Genomic DNA, 17,130 nt, shown 5'->3' on the forward strand with positions numbered 1-17,130 from the left:
GAATAGGAGGAGGAGAAAAATGAGGCTCAGCAGAACACCACCCCTGCTGTGAATGGACACCAATGGGCACCTGTGAGTCGTGACCAGTAGCCTATACTGCACTGTCACGCCATACTCCCCCTGATTGCTAAGGTAGGAGCAGTCTGGAAGTGTACCCTTGTGTACACTTGCATGCCATGAGTTACCAGACAGCCATGGCCCATTGGTGCTACTACCATAGTGGGGTCCTCTCTGCATTAAGTCTAACATCGACATAGTCATAGAGCATACCTGTAAGAATAAATAAAACATATTCTCATCCATTTCATGTCTATACACTATTTTCAGTTGTCCATCCATCCTGCCTGGTAATTGGCATGCTGTAAATGCTGGACTCCCGTTTATCCCTTTTGGTGCAGAACAGTAGGTAAAGTATATCCTTAACATTATGCTAGAATCAGGCCTGTATGATCTAGCCGATGATGCATACATCCTGCAGACAATGAGAGTATTCATTGTCCTGCAAAAGCACTTGCAATCCACTAAATAAACAAGAGTATACAAATGTACTGTACTGTACCGAATTTATTTTACAGTGTATGCTATAACAACTCAACTAGAAATGTGTGTACAAGAGCATCACAGAGGTCATCTCAAAGGAGCTGAGAAAGGTAACTGTAAATGTTGATGTACTTTGTCCAATTATGAGTGCCACATTTCTGATACAGGGGCAGTTTATTCTGACACAGTATCCGAGGCAAAGGATCATGACCTCCATATCCTCACAAACAATGACTGTACTTTGATATCCATACAGCTCAGAATGGACACGCTCATATAATTCGTTTATATAATATATTTATAGATAGACTGTCTTAGGCACACAAACCTACTGTATGGATACCATATTCTGATAATGACAAAAACCCTGATTGTCCCCAGAAAATCTGACAAGCACTTTCTAAAAACAAATAGTATTTGGTGCCAAATCGATTTTGAAGTTGTAGACTAGCTGATACTAAATTCTGGAAATTCAGTATGTCATATAGCTCTTGCATAACTCTGTCGCCATCTGTTGGATAATGTCTTGTACTACAAACTGGTGCATATCCAAAACGATAAATCAGCCTTCACTCAAAGAAAAAGAAAGAAAGAAAGAAAGAAGAGAAATATGCAACTTTTACTGTTAGTTAGGCCATTGTTTTCTGCTCTCTGGACCTCAAAAATCTGTATTGTTATTCAAATCACTTCATCAACATAAAGTAAACAGTGTTTTGAGATATGTTTTTGGTTAAGATTAAAACTTTTTGTTGAAGCTCTGTGTTCTGAAAGTATAACCATTGCAATCTGTATTGTTATTCAAATCACTTCATCAACATAAAGTAAACAGTGTTTTGAGATATGTTTTTGGTTAAGATTAAAACTTTTTGTTGAAGCTCTGTGTTCTGAAAGTAACCATTGCAGTATTTGTTCATTGCAGTAATGGACTCACCATGTCCTGAGGCCGATTCTAATGTCTTCTAAATCGTAGCCGTTTTCTAAAAACTACTAAAAACTAGTAAAAGTAGGCCTACCCATAAATTATATGCATTTGGTCACAGCTCCCTAAATCAAAACATTCAGGAACCTGCACAGAAACACAGATTTGAGTAAAAAAATCTTTTAAAAAAGCATATATTCAAAGATTTTCTAAATGTTTCACTATATGAGCTTGTAGATTTACTATTTTTGAATTTGTATATAATGACACAGGTGAGTTCCCGTTTTTTATAGGTTAAACACAAATAGATGGGTTTAAATTTCATCCAATTAGGAGAAATTACAAACTATATCAGCTTAAATGTTTTATTCCAATTCCAATGTGTCTGCTCATTTATTTTTTTCATTCACGTCATCCAATTTCACTTGTTTTTCCTGTACGCTGTATGAGATCTCTCTCCGAATTGGATGAAATTGGTATGCTGACTTGAAATTGTATTTTCATTGTTTACTAAAGCGCTGGAGAGATTGTTACCGAACAAACATTAATTCAAAAGCAAAAATTAGAATACTAGTGCTTCAATTAAAAAATGAAAAAATACCTTTAACTCATTTAGACCGGAGGCTGATTCTAAAAACGCCTTCTAAATCCTGATATTAATGATGAATATTTATTAGAAAATTACAACCAAAATGACAAGTGAACATGTGTTCCCAGTTCCCACAGCACTAATTTGCTGGCTGGTAGCTCTTTGTGTCTTTGGCAGTGTCCTGCTAGTCTCATTCTCCTGGCTGCTATATTTCCTGGCTCACCCATGGCATTCCATTATACAGATTCTTGTTTGTAACATGTGTACTCTTGCTGATGTTTAGTAGGCTACTGCACGCAACATTCTGGTGTAGTAGCTACCCGTCTAGACTTCTGCAGGGTTGGTTTCAGGGTCCTGGCTTCACTGGCGTATAGGAGAACAGATCCTACCGTTTGAAATTGACGGGGGAGGTTGGAGTTCCGTACACTGGCCATGCCGTTCAGGGCCCTGCATGCCTTCCTCACTTTCAGATCTTATCTTAGCTGTTGCACCACAGCTAGAAGGTCCTGGGTTCGATTCCTGCCAGGGAGTAGGGACACAGTGAGTGATTACTACAGGCATGAGCATTTGAAAGAGCTAGTATTCAATCTATCACACATGCTAGCTGTCTGAACTCTTATCTTATCTCCACCCAAACAGTAGACAGAGCTTTCAACATTCCCAGATTCTCTTACAGCAGAAGAGAGGTCCTTTCACTTGATCTCGTTTGTTTTTCAAGAATGAAGAGGGGCTTGAGTTCATATGGCTCATGAAATGATTATAGCCTCATGTGTGGACAGATGATGAACCCCAGTCTGGGATCTGGAGGTTTGTGCATTCAGTATGTAGGGTGACACTGGGCGTGTAGGTCATGACACAGCTGGTGAGAGTATGTGGCCACTGGCCAGCAATTTGAAGGAGATGACCCCCGCATGACAGCTTTGGAGAATATGTGAGGAGACGCATACAAACACAACATTAGGAGTAAACAACGCAACAGCTGTGCTGTGAGTGTTTGGATGTGCAGTATACTGTGTGTGTGTGTGTGTGTGTGTGTGTGTGTGTTAATCCAGAGTTTAAAAAAATATTATTTACCTTATTTTAGCCTTGTCGCTATAGCCACCGCTAGCATCCATGTAAGAAACAGCCAAAATCCCTGCATCTTTAGTGACATTATGGCTCATAATGAGATTAAGTACCATGATCGGAGCCTAATAACACATTATTCGAGCTCCCCCTAAACAAAACAATGATCACATCGCTAGCAGGCCTCTGTGGGCCTCAGTAGACCAGGGGGTATGAGTACTTTTGTTTCAGACAGAACAACAAGAGCTGCTCTTCTTTGCTCATGTTGCACATTTAGCTGGCACTCAGCGCCTATACCGCCCCCCTATGGGAATGGGCGTCCAAGGAGTTTCGCTAGACTGGATATATTGCCATAAGTAAGTAAGTAACCTTTCCGAGCCATGAGGCCCATAGGGCAGGAGCCTATCTCCTGTTTCTGTAGCGTGAGGCAGCTTGATGTACAAGTACACCCCCTGGACATGACGCTAGTATGTCGCAGGGACTTACCCCCAATCCAACCCTTGATGCTGAGTGTCAAGCAGGGAGGCATTGGGTCCCATTTTTACAGTCTTTGGTATGACCCGGCCGGGGATTGAACCCCAACCTCCCAGTCTCAGGGCGGACACTCTAACCACAAGGCCACTGATTGCCATATTGTAGTAGTAGCAAATGTAGTCCTGGTGCTTTTCAAGAACCTGGCAAAAACCCTTTCATAAAATTGCTTCTTCACATACGCCTTACAATTGAGCAGGTGTTCTTTGTGTTCGTTCTCCTTTATAGTCAGGGAATATTATCAGAATAATGTCAAATCTGGGAATACATTTCTTACCAAGAATTTTCTTTAACAATATGTTTGTAAATGTGTCTACTAACATATCCCACATTGGTTTCTATTCAACCACCCTAGGGGAATTTTTGACAGCTGCTGAAAGTTGGGGTACCATGATCAACAACCAATATAAGACAAAATGTTCTAAATTTCATTATGCTTTAAGTAGCATGTGTGTCAATAGGGGGTTTTCATGATTCTGAATCCATTCCAAGCATTAGTTTTGCACGAAAAACACTCCTTGGGCTAAAAAAAAGCCATAGCTGTCATCACAAATGTGATGAGGTCGGCAGACTCGGCACATTTGGGCACATTTGGGCAACTGGCTATGGACGAATTTAGCCCAAGGTGTGTTTTTCGTGCAGAACTAATGCTTGGAATGGGTGTTTGAATAGAAACCATTGTGGGATATATTAGTTGACACCTTTACAGACACATTTCCCAGATTTTATTAATAACCCCTGTCGAGTAGGGAGTTTCTCCTGGTCATAGATAAGCATGGGGTCATAAGGCCAACAACAGTGCTTATGGGACCCTTAGCAATCCGGACAAACCCACGTTTTAGAGCAACAGATGTTAATCAGACCTCTGCATTCTTGACCTCATCCGCATCTCCTTAGGGACTTGATACATTAGCCTGGATAAAGTTGACATGGTTTGTGTGTGCGTTAAAAATTAAACATGCCTATTTAGTTTGATATTTGATTGATTTATTGATTTATTGAATACTTTATTAACACATTGTTAACAGGCTACAGTCAAAGGTTATGCTAAAAGGATAACACAAACAATTGTTAACAGTCATTCTTATAGCATTCTTCAAAGAAGGCTGTATTAATCAGTGGTGGAAAGTAACATTTAGGCCTACATACTTACAATTTTGAGGTATTTGTACTCTAATTTCCAATACTTTTACTTCTACTCCACTATACATCTCGGATCCAAATATTGTGCTTTTACTGCTCTACGTTTATTTGAAAACATTAGTTTAGTTACTTTGTAGAATTTGGTTATTAATACAAAACATACAGTAACCACTTCAGCTGTATAAAATCTGGCCATTTGAAAATAGCTACATTGTGAGCTTTAGATATAGGCTATTTTCTAAAGATTTGAATACGTTTGAAAACTTGAAATGAAATGAGTACTTTTACTTTTGGTACTTTAAGTACATGTTGATGCCAAATGCCAATACTTGTTATTTTACTCAAGTAGCCTACATTTTGAATTCCAGACATTTTCTACATTGTAGTGAATCTTTTACTTAAGTAAAACCATTGATTAGGCCTATACTATTTCCCCCCCCATCACTGCATCTTGGCCACATATAGTCATTAATCCGATTCCTTGGCAACATTGTTTCCCATAGTGGGATGTGGGAATCTACACTGCATCATCTCACCATGCCACTCGGGTCTAGTCTAGACTATATCCATGCAGACTAGCTTTGAGCTTTTATTGTATTTTCCTTTTTTTTTTTTTTACTAGTTTCCCCATAAAATGAAAACCATCAAAAGAGTCGAACCCGCCGCCTCGTTGCATAATAGTAGAGTTTTTTTCCTCTTTTTTTTAATTATTATTATTTTTTATTTCATGTGGCTTTTTTGCGGCCTCTCCACTAGAGTGCGTATTGTGTGCATGCCCAAACGTGCATAATATGCTTCTCCAAAAGGAGTGGATTGCGGCGGAAACCCCACACCAGGAGACTTTTTGAGAGATGGGAGAAGAGGAGCGGCAGTCTCTCCTCCTCCTCCTCCTCCTCCTCCTCTTGACACTTCATTGTTACATCGCCAACGGCGGACTCAGACATCCAGACTGAATCCAGAGGTGACAATAAACTACGGACGCTGTGAAGTGCTGTATGTATGGGGACGAAGTAAGAAAATGGGAGCGGAGTCGCGCGGTTCCGTGAAGTAGATACAAAAAAAGCGGACTGTCCGGCAGCCGAACCCACTCTGCCGTCTCGTATCATGGTCAAGGTAAGACGGAATGTACACGAGATAATGTTAGAAAACACAACCGCGGTAGCTAACCTTTATAGTGCGGTTTGTTTGATAGCCACCAATAAGTCTTCCGCTACTACCAGTAAGTAGTTCGGACACCGCTGCGCAGCACTAAAGCTACAGACCTCTCTGGTCAGATCATATTTCACATTTCGCTGCTGGATCAGAGAATTGAGAAACCCACCTTGGCTTCGCTGTTTTGGTATACGACTAGTTGTTCAGCATTTAGACTATTTTAGCCTTTACTGCAAGTTGTGGAAGTGTGAGATGATCTACTTCTGTAACGCAAACTGTGTAATGGCCTGTATAACTTTGTTGATGATGCGCACTGAAGTGACATGCGGAGTTGTGATTGACAAAACGGAAAGGGGCGGGGGAATGATGCAGACGCACAGTAGGCCTACAGTTATAATTAACGTGGCACACTGACGCGCTGCTTTACAACAGTATAAGTTCCATTATTTTCATAAAAAGGTAGCTGGCTGCTGCCGGGGATGCGACCGGTCTAAGGTCTAACACAGTTGCCTGCCACGGCTGCAAGAAACCTGATCTGCATAGGTAGGCTACCCGATGTGCCCGCCTCTAAAACGTCCCGAGCCGGAGGGGTATGGCAGGGGTCCTGTGGGTTCATGCTGTGTTTTAATCAAATGATAAGGCCGGCCAGGCAGCCTGGCTGTGTGGATAATGAACAGCAGCACTGCCGTCGTGCCGTCTGCCACAGCATGTAGGCCTACAAGCTCACGTGAAATGTAGTGTGCCCTGCTGTGCACACCTTTGCTGTGGACTGTGCCATCAAAGCGGATAGGCTACATATTTGGCAAAGAGGTCACACGTGTTCTCTCTCTCTCTCTCTCTCTCTCTCTCTCTCTCTCTCTCTCTCTCTCATAATTTAACAATGAACTGTTGTTTTTAACACATTTATGCTTATTGCTTGTAGGATTGTATTTGTTATGTTCCCGTTTGTTCAGAACTGTCTTATACAAACAAAATACTCCAATCCAAAGGGAAAATGTCCACACAGTAAATCTAGATCCAAACTGTTCATTTGAGGGACAGAACAGAGGTATCGCTTGTGTGGGACAGGACAGGACAGGACAGGACGGGGGTAGTAACCTAATAAGGCCAAGTTGCTATTAAATGCCTTGATGTCTATTTGACCAGAGGCTTTACTATTGCCTATTATTTTAGTTATTAACCCCTTCTGGCATCTCACATTTTGTTTGTTTGCAAACTAATAGGCGAGTGCGCTGCGGTGCTGTATTTCCGTCACAATGTGGGACAGGGTCTCAATTTAGACTCACGAAAAGAGGGCGCTGTCTTTCCTTTATTTTTTGACGACGGGTTCTCAGATTGCCACTAGAATGACTATAGATAAAGATGTCAAAACAGGAACCCTGAAAGTGAGATGGTATCATGGTGGGACTTCAAAGGCCACTGCCAATTGGCCTCTAAAGGGACTTTGCCGCTCTAACTGCTGTTGCCATTTGCTAATTACTGTGGTTAGAGAATGCGTCTTGATTTGAAGCCGGGGGTTAAAAGCAGATTGGTGTTAAATGAGATTTATTGGTGACGGTTGAGAGGAACACCTGGCGTTGAAAGTTCACGATCCCTGCAGTAAACGAACAGATGGGGCAATATATAGGTGAAGAAGGCGAGATCGAGAGAGATATATTAGAGACCTGGGTATAAAGGCAAGTGGATGCTGACATGATAACTAGAGTGACTGACATTGTACCTAATGACCCCTCAGTATCACTGTTATTTTCCCAAGTCTAGTGGGTATACAGTATGGCTTGGGTGTGGTTTCTTGACAAGGCAGGCGTTTTTTATGGTCTTATAGCTTGCGTGAGGGGAGACAGACTTGTTAACATTGGGTTGGATGATGATATCCTACAGGAACCTTCACTGAGTCATTATTTTTGTAAGAGCAAAGGCGGTAACAAGAAAAGTGGAAATTAAACTGGTGCTGTGAAAACAATGGAAGACAGTAAATGTCTCAGCCGAAAGCTTGTAATCTGCAAAAAAGGTTTTCCCCAGAATACGGATGTTGAAGTTTAAGTGGTGTTGTGGTGTAAATCTTATAGTTTTGTAAATTTGAATTTGTATTTTCTGTATTTTTGAGTGGTGCAACCACTCCAAGGAACAGCAATGTCCATGTCCGCCTATGTGTCCGCCTATGTCTATATGTGGCCATGAGCACGAGTATGACTATTAGTACTAGTAGGGGCGCTGTTGTGCCAGAAACAGAGAGAGATAGTGCTTTACTGTTGCTTGCTAATGAGAGGGGGGGGGGATTTTTCTTTCAAATGATGAACATCATCAACATGTGGGAACAAAAGGCTACATTTTAAGACCAGGATGTTATCCCGGTCCCTTATTATGCATTCCAAAGGAAGAATGGGTTGCTTGATAAGAGTATGGCAGCAAGATAGTCTAAATCTCATTAAGCTTTATTTTGGTTATGTCTTGTTTGTACTTGATTTTACGGTCATATGAGGGTGGTCAAAACGAACGACGCAGGTCAAAACACGCACATATACACATGCAACCACACAGGTAGCCTTGGTCGATATGCCCAATGAAATGGAGTGGAAATTACAACCACCACCATGCTTTATAACAGCTGCAAAATTAAGTACATATTCCAATGCTTTTTACAAGTAAATTTAACTTGTTACAGTTGCAACTGTAAAAGCCAAATCACGGCAGGAAAAAAGAAAGCAAAACAAATCAGCAACAGCAACTCTCTTTGAGCAGACTTTGATCTTTGGAATCGGAATCTGCTCACATGTTGTATTTCAAGGAGTATGCGCTACATAACATACCTGTTACATAACTACTCGCTACGTGTATTATAGCTCTAGTGTGAATAATGCTTTACATTTTCTTACAAAGCGTTTAGTGGTGAATACTGAATATATATTTCCCTCTCTTATCATGATACACATCTTTCTTTCTTTTTAGGGTGAGATTTGTGTATTGAAAAAACATATATATATTTTTAAAGTTTGTATTTCTGACTTCCCAATTTGCATAATAAGGAAGTTTATTTTGTCTCAAGTTTGTACACTTAGGTTATGTAACATTTGTAGAGTATGTTATTAGCAGTGCTCTACTTATGTGCACTGCACTTGCATGGAATTATGTATTTAAAAATGATTCAAACAAACAAATCCATCCCAAAATACAAAATAGCAGTGAAGGCTATTCTCTAAAGTCTACAAGTCTTTTACAAACAGTTTAGACTTTGAGGATTGATGATTGACTGAGACAGCTACAGATACAGTAGGCTACATCATTTGTACATTGTTTTGTGGCTATAATTAATTTGTTTCAGTTGGTAATCATTGTTGTAAAACTGACTTATATTGTGAAAACAAAAGTAAAAATGGCATATTTGCCATACAAAATATAATCATACTGTTTCAGTATGTATTTCTACATTAAAAACATGGGCCTTTATTCCCTTTAATTATACATTTTGTGCCAAGTCATGCCTCGGTTAGGCTTAGCTGTGACTTGGGCGAAGTACAACAATGTGCAAACACAGCAGCAAGATTTGTGAGTTGCTGTGATAGGAGAAGGATATCAAATGGAACACAACCACCCTAAAGACTAATCATTGTGTATATTCCTGCACTATACCTGCATCGAGTGATCTTGCTACATAGAAGTTGATCTATTGAAGATTCTGACCTTCAAAGTACATAATTTTTGTTTTGATTGTATTGCTGTATTGTTGTATTTCTGCTTTGGCAATGTAAACGTATGTTTTCTCATGCCAATAAAGCCCTTTGAATTGAATTGAAAAATGGACTGCTTAGTTTGAGTTACACAATGATAACCTCTGACCAAATTGTGCGTGTGTAATGTGTATATCAGTATATCTGATCTATTACAGTGCTCCTAATGTGTTGGATAAGCTTGTGTAAAAGCAGATTAGGTGTTTGGCATTGTGTGCTCAAACGTCTGGCTGTCAACATTTACAGTCTGACTTACAGTTGTGAGGGTGATCAGTGACAGCTGTGAATAGAGGTACAGTATAATATAGACATATGCCATTGTGTTGTGAAGGATTTTGAAACACTTGTTTTAATATTATTATTATTATTGTTGTTGTTATTATATTAATATATTAGTTTAAATTACTGTCTAATGAGCATTTAATTATCCCCCTTCTCTCTGAAAATAGTTGCTCATAACTTGACATGGTTATCCAAAAGCATTCAATTGATCGCATTTTCTGGTGACATTCTAGAGGATTTCTTTCTGTGGTTTGCAGCGATGCAGTAACTGAGCCGTAGCTAGTAAATACGAGTGAGTCTATTTTTCCATGATGAGTAGTTTTCTTTCTGCTCCGAGTCCTTGCGAATGCACCTAGAGTTCCAAGGGCTCATTAATCACTTGCTGAAGATGTGACATTCTATATCCTTTATCTTGTTTATGTTGTTTTATCTGCCTTGTCATTCGTATTGTGCACACTTTAGAAAGTGCAAATGAAGTCTTTGATCAAGGATCAAAGAGTCCCCCTGGGGTTGCAGGGTGGGACTAAAGATGGTGTTTCAAAATGGGAACATTATTCTCCAATTTCCCCTAAAACCACAAATGAGAGGAGACCTTAAGCTGAAGGTTAGGGGTTTTGATGTGGAATGTTAATAAGTGGAGTGCAGGAGGGCGCAGTGTACATGGATTAAGCTCAAAATCTAACTTACTGTAGCTGTATAGAGATTTGATTTTTGGTGCAGGAGAATGTCGACATGGATGTTAAAAAGACATTCAAAGCAGCTATCTTGGACACTTATTAAGCAAGCTCCAATTATCCCTGTGTCCCCTAGGGTAGGTACCCTCACAAAAAACATGCAGTAATCCTGGTCTCTAAACTGCCTCCCCCTGGCCAGCCGGGGCGCCTGATGGAGGGGAAAGGAACTGGTTGGAATAACGTGTTCCTTCCACGCGCTATACGTCCAACCAGGGGAACTCCCCCCTGTCAGGCGTAAAGGAGCGACTTGGACACTCATGCATGAAGGAAGCATGAGTTCAAGTCTGTTGCTCTCCCCAGGTTGGCGGAGGGTGTGTAGAGCCCAGGATCACATTAGATAATTGACAGGAGTGAAGAATTAGTTACAAAATCGTGGGATAAAAAAAATATATAAAAAAGTTATGTAATCTCTACAGACTTTTGCTTGGTGCATACATTACCTAACGATTATACCTCCGTAATGAATCACTGTATTCGTGAAATAGTTAAATAGTATGTAGAAACAATTTCTACATTTCCTAAAATAAACTAATTTGTTTGTTTTAGTTTTGTGGCTGAGCCTTTCCACAGATTTCTTTACAACAGGGTTGTAAAAAGTCACTCGAGACTTAATTGACCTCATAAACCTTTAACATCAAATGAAAAACAAACAAACAAACAGTTGCTTTTTCTTCCCATGACAGAAGCCATATACTGTCTACATAGCCTGAAGCTGCTCTTCTTGTACCATAAAGCCCTGTCCAGTCTTGTGTTAGCTCCCCAAGCCAGACTGTAGCCTCCTACAATTTTCAAATGCTTCCATCTTACAGCTTAGCAGAAATGGGAATTCAATAGCTTCTCCTTTCTCTGCTTTTTGGTGGTGTAGTTCCAGACTCTATAGAGCATTCAGATATTGTGAGCATTCAGGATATAGTTTATTTACAATATTTGTGTTTTAGCCATGCTGGCAAGTGGTCTGTCAGTTCAAATCACTTGGGTCACGTGGGGTGTAAGAAGGATCAGAACAGCCTGTAGGCCAGCTAGCAGGGCTTAATTCAGAAATGTACAATTGATTGCCTCTCTCTCTCTCAATTACTAATAGAAGTACCAATTGTAAAAATAGGTTTCTGTCAAAAGGGTCAAGAAAATCACCAGTTAACACTGGAACCCACTGTTCCAGTAACTAATTTACATTTCCAGCTAGCGGGAGAGCAATATTAAGTACATTACCTCATATAACTCTGGTCACTATTAATTGTTCCTCAGAACACAATGGCACGACTGCTGTGGCTTGGCTTGTCTCTGGTGCTGGTGGATGTCCATGCTGGCACTCCAGTGAGGAACTGTCACCCTGCCTGCCACTGTGAGGTGGAGAGCTTTGGCCTGTTCGACAGCTTCAGCCTGACCAGGGTGGAATGCCAAGCGATGGGGCCCGGTGCCACGATGCCCATCCCCATACCCCTGGATACCGCTCACCTGGACCTGTCCTCAAACACCGTGGGTCCACTCAATGATGCCATGCTGACAGGTCCCGGCTATACCACCTTGGTCAGCTTGGATCTCAGTAGCGACCACATCACCCAGGTCTGTCTTAGTATCACACAGTAATTAAATAAAATTAAGCACTTAAAGTTAAAACTTGTTGTACATTAAATAGCGGAAATAGCAGATCTACATGTTCACCACCATTGTTGTGACATGTCGTGAGCTTGAATGTTCGCCTAGGTTCATGTGGTAAAAAAGGAAAGAAAAAAGGTACTGACTTGTACAAACTTATGTACATACTAATGGAAACTGTCTTTCTTGTCATCCAATTTCCAGATAAGTCCGAAAGCCTTGTCCAAGCTTCGTTACCTGGAGACTCTTGACTTGAGCCACAACTCCTTAGAGAGCCTCCCACCCAGCTGTTTCTTTGGCCTCCCTCTGTCAGAAGTTGACCTCAGCTACAACCGCTTCCAGGAGTTTGACATGGATGCGTTCACCACCAAAGCTCACAGTGAGCCCGTCACCGTGGATCTGTCTAATAACCTGCTGACGTCAGTCTCCAGGACTCAGGCCGGCGGAGTCCTACACGTCCAGAGCTTAACTCTGACAGGAAACAGGCTGACCACCATCCCCAAACTTGAAGCCGTTCCACTGAGATACCTAAACCTGGACGGAAACCCCATCACCCGCATCGAAGAGGGGGCCTTCACTTCACTCAAGGACCTGGTTCACTTGTCTCTCAGCAGTCTCCATGAGCTTCAGGAGATCCAGCCTCACAGCTTCAAGGGCCTGCAGAGCCTTCAAGTGTTGGATCTCTCCAACAATCCCAATCTGAAGACTCTGAGCCCCATGGTTTTCAGTGGACTGGACTCGCTGCTGGAGCTGAATTTGTCCAACTCCGCGGTGACATCCTTGCCAAGTAACTTGCTGAGCCATTTGCCCAGTATAAAAGATATTACACTAGGACATGGCATCCACTGCTGGAGGACCCGCAAACAGGGGCAGTTCCATTGGCAGCTCGGGCAGGTCACACATGACGACGTGCTGAGCTGTAATGTCAAGGGCATTGCGTCATGAGACTGTGCCTTGAAGACAAGGAGCGTGACAAACATTTCTGTGCCAGAACTGTGCTTTTTGTACTCTTGGAGCTAAGTATGCAAACCATATTTTTTCCACTCTATTAGTGTATTCATCTTTCTGTCTGTTTTGGCCTTTCTCCGTGTTCCTGCATCCCGTGATGCATTTTGCAGGCAAGCATCAGCTTGGCATGCCCAACACTGCCTATTTCCGCCATTACATCAACATGTCATGATTCATATTCTTTTTCCAAGATAGCTGTGCGGAAGACGTGTCTTTGGTCACGTTTATGGATGTTTATTGAATTCAAAACGTGATACTGTGCACATGGAAAGTCAGTCTTCTATTCAGTAATGTTACAATGTACTTTTCACCCATGCATGTGCGATATTTAGTAGGTTGTGGCTTCTGAACCAGTACCCAGGTAAAAGCTTTGAGGTCATGCAATATCATTGGCTCCCAGATTACAGATAAACCTAACTCACCATAACCCTTACCGTAACCAAAACAAACACACGCCTATAACCATGTATTAACATAATGCCTAAACATACCCATTAGTAGCCTTATACCTAATCTTAATGTGTAACATAATGCTTAGACCAAACCTTATTAGCATTATAATGTATGTGTATTTAGGTCAGCTTCGCTAAGACTATCATTAAATGCGTTTTGGGTTGAAGATACCGCCGGTTCAGGAGCCACTCCTTTATTATTCAACTCTTATTTGGACCAAAACTCAGGCAATGCAAATACCTACTATTGCAATGATTATCATATCCAGGACACCACTTTGGTATCATCTAGTAGTATCTTACCATCCTTACTTTTAACCACTACAGGTTTTCCTTTTCATGTAGAAGGAGATATTGTCTTACAGAAATTGATACACACAGTAAGCATTAGTATGTAATGACATTGTTTCCCACTATCCATTAAATGACATCCGTGAGTCATTTAATGCTGGTATTCTCTAGTCCCACTATCCATTGCCAATAGACTACAAGTAATGCATTTACTACTGTATGAAAGAAGTTGGCATACTGATACTGATGGAAATTGAATACCGGTCGTATTGTGCATATTGACATTGGTCATATTAGTGCACAATATGACCGGGATGTGAAAAACGTATTTTGCATTTAATTAACAAAACACAAGGTGTCAATTTGTGCCATTTGGGCACAGTGGTGGTACTTGTTCTAGCAACAGCTAGAAAAAGTCATGTTTCCAGCCTATCGCTTGGAATGTATTAACTGCTGCCTTTCACACACATTACGCAACAATAATGCTGTTTATATTGCCAAGAGGTTTTACCTGACCCATCAAAGCCTGACACATCCCCCATGACCAAGCTAAACGCAACATTTCTTGTGCCAAAGCAAATTGGCTTAGGTTAGGTTGTATTCCAGAAAAATGTAGACAAGTTTGATCATGATCTGATAGGCTGAAAGAGACAGTGATCATATTATAATAATAATGTTCCATGTTGACATATCCACGAAGATTTAAATATCACAAGTAATCACAAATGTAGTTATGTATGTTTGCCAATATTTTTCATGTTGAAACATATAAGACATCAACCTACATTATGCTGTAGTGTAGGCCTACATGTAAACTTGCATTGGTATTACTGTGGTATTATTGTTGGCCTTAAAGGACATTTTGCCTCATGACTGCAGATGAATGTCGGATATCTGTGTGAAACAGGGCTGTTCATTTTGTCCTCAGATCAATTGAAGATTTTAATTGAAACTGTCAGTCAATGATTTGTGTTCTAGCATTCATTCACAGTTATTGATTCAGGGTAAAATTGAAAACGAATTGTCCGATGTTGAGGTTTATAATTGTGTAATTATACTGTACATAGCTTTGCATACAAATTATAGGTAATAAATTGATTATTCTCACACTTGGCATTCAGATTATTTGTAACGTAGTATATGTAATGATATTGTATCAGTTTCTGTAGCATTTCTTTTTAACTCATGTCTGCTGAAACAAAATACTGTGACTACATCACTCTTATTGGTTTGTTCTAACAATTACTAGGTATCCCTGTAGAAACATTTAAACACTTAACTTAATCCATTTTGGGCGGGAACCCCTTTTGGTGTTTTAAGCATTATGCTTTAGCTATTGAAAAATAGCAGATCTACAAGCTCAACAATGAACCTACAACAATGGAATTGTAGGTCTGCTTGTGAAAAATTGTGCCTTAAATCTTTGAATACCGGTAAATATTATTACAGAGTGAACATTTAAACTCAAATCTTTGCTTCTTGGGGAGGTCCCTGGAACAACATATTTTCTGATGCATATTACATATAATTTTTGGGGTCCTTGATATTAAATATTGAGCACCACTGATACAGAAACATAAGGTTTTTCAGAAAACTGTCAGGACTTTGAAGATTCTTTTTTAAATCAGGCCTAAATGTGTTAAGCGCGTTAAGCCCTATACTAAGCCCTATAATCCTCTGGTCTACAAGCTCACAATGGTTCACATCGCACCACATTGTGAGCCTAAAAAAGGCCCATAACGATATGCCCAAAATAGAGATGCCAGGATTAATGTTGTTAAAAAACTCAATTGTGGGACCAACGCTGGATGTCAGTATCCCCAATGTACATTTTAAGGAAATTCTGGATTTGTCTTTGGCACAATAGTGACTCATAACAGGGTGTGTTATTCACAGCAAAGGGAGAAAGCTTTTTTTTCTCCAACTGGTTTGAGCTCACAGCTGTTTATTTAGTTTAACAATTTAGTAACAACGTTGCTTCACTTCAGAGACCCTACAGTCACAGAGACTGTCCTGAGTGGTCTTTTACAACACAAGGGGCCAGACTCACACAGAGATACCCGCTCCTCCATTGGTCCTGAGTGGTCTTTTACAACACAAGGGGCCAGACTCACAGAGACACCCGCTCCTCTATTTGGTCCTGAGTGGTCTTTTACAACACAAGGGGCCAGACTCACAGTCACAGAGATACCCCACTCCTCTATTGGTCCTGAGTGGTCTTTTACAACACAAGGGGCCAGACTCACAGTCACAGAGATACCCCACTCCTCTATTGGTCCTGAGTGGTCTTTTACAACACAAGGGGCCAGACTCACACAGATACCCGCTCCTCTATTGGTCCTGAGTGGTCTTTTACAACACAAGGGGCCAGACTCACACAGAGATACCCGCTCCTCTATTGGTCCTGAGTGGTCTTTTACAACACAAGGGGCCAGACTCACAGTCACAGAGACACCCGCTCCTCTATTGGTCCTGAGTGGTCTTTTACAACACAAGGGGCCAGACTCACACAGAGATACCCGCTCCTCTATTGGTCCTGAGTGGTCTTTTACAACACAAGGGGCCAGACTCACACAGAGATACCCGCTCCTCTATTGGTCCTGAGTGGTCTTTTACAACACAAGACTCCAGATTCACAAGTGCTTTTAGTAGGGAATCATTCTCTGCTGGCCGGCCTCCCAACAGGAAAGTGGGTAACTGAGTAGGGCAAAGGAAGAAAGAGATAGAGAGAGCACACTCAGTGCCAGGTTAAAAGAGAGAGTGTGTGTGAGGGTCCCTAAGAAGCATATCTGTGCATCTACATGCATATGCATATATACTAGGAGGAGAAGGAAAGTGGAGAAAGAGACAGGGCTGAGTATGTAATGGCAGCACACAGATATGTGTGCTCTGTGCTGCGTGTGTGTGTGTGTGTGTGTGTGTGTGTGTGTGTGTGTGTGTGTGTGTGTGTGTGTGCGCGTGTGTGTGTGTGCGTGCGTGCCAGGGAGTGAGAGTTCCATTGTGAGCTCCTCCTCGGACACAGAGAAGCATTCACATAATGCCCTTTTGGCTCCTGTGACACTGCCAAAGCACAGCTCCTTTGAAATACCAAGAGACCCAT

The 17,130-nt window shown here is 41.1% G+C and overlaps 1 protein-coding gene across 1 annotated transcript; it reads left to right on the forward strand.

The window, feature by feature from the left end:
* Window positions 1-5,596: 5,596 nt before the first annotated feature.
* Window positions 5,597-15,139, forward strand: tsku (tsukushi small leucine rich proteoglycan homolog). The gene is made up of 3 exons (XM_080772233.1): window positions 5,597-5,900; window positions 11,929-12,246; window positions 12,484-15,139. The coding sequence occupies exons 1-3, from the start codon at window positions 5,892-5,894 to the stop codon at window positions 13,222-13,224; spliced, it is 1,068 nt and encodes a 355-aa protein (XP_080628359.1). The 5' UTR covers window positions 5,597-5,891; the 3' UTR covers window positions 13,225-15,139.
* The last annotated feature ends 1,991 nt before the right edge of the window (window positions 15,140-17,130 follow it).

Source organism: Protomyctophum bolini (genome assembly GCF_963924005.1).
Source record: "Protomyctophum bolini genome assembly, chromosome: 9".
In the NCBI taxonomy this organism is placed as follows: Eukaryota; Metazoa; Chordata; class Actinopteri; order Myctophiformes; family Myctophidae; genus Protomyctophum; species Protomyctophum bolini.

What these genes read in the sequence shown, in the direction of transcription:
- tsku (XM_080772233.1), top strand. An exon ending in GTAGCGACCACATCACCCAG is followed by an intron (nt 12,247 to 12,483) that starts GTCTGTCTTAGT and finishes TCCAATTTCCAG; the next exon opens with ATAAGTCCGAAAGCCTTGTC.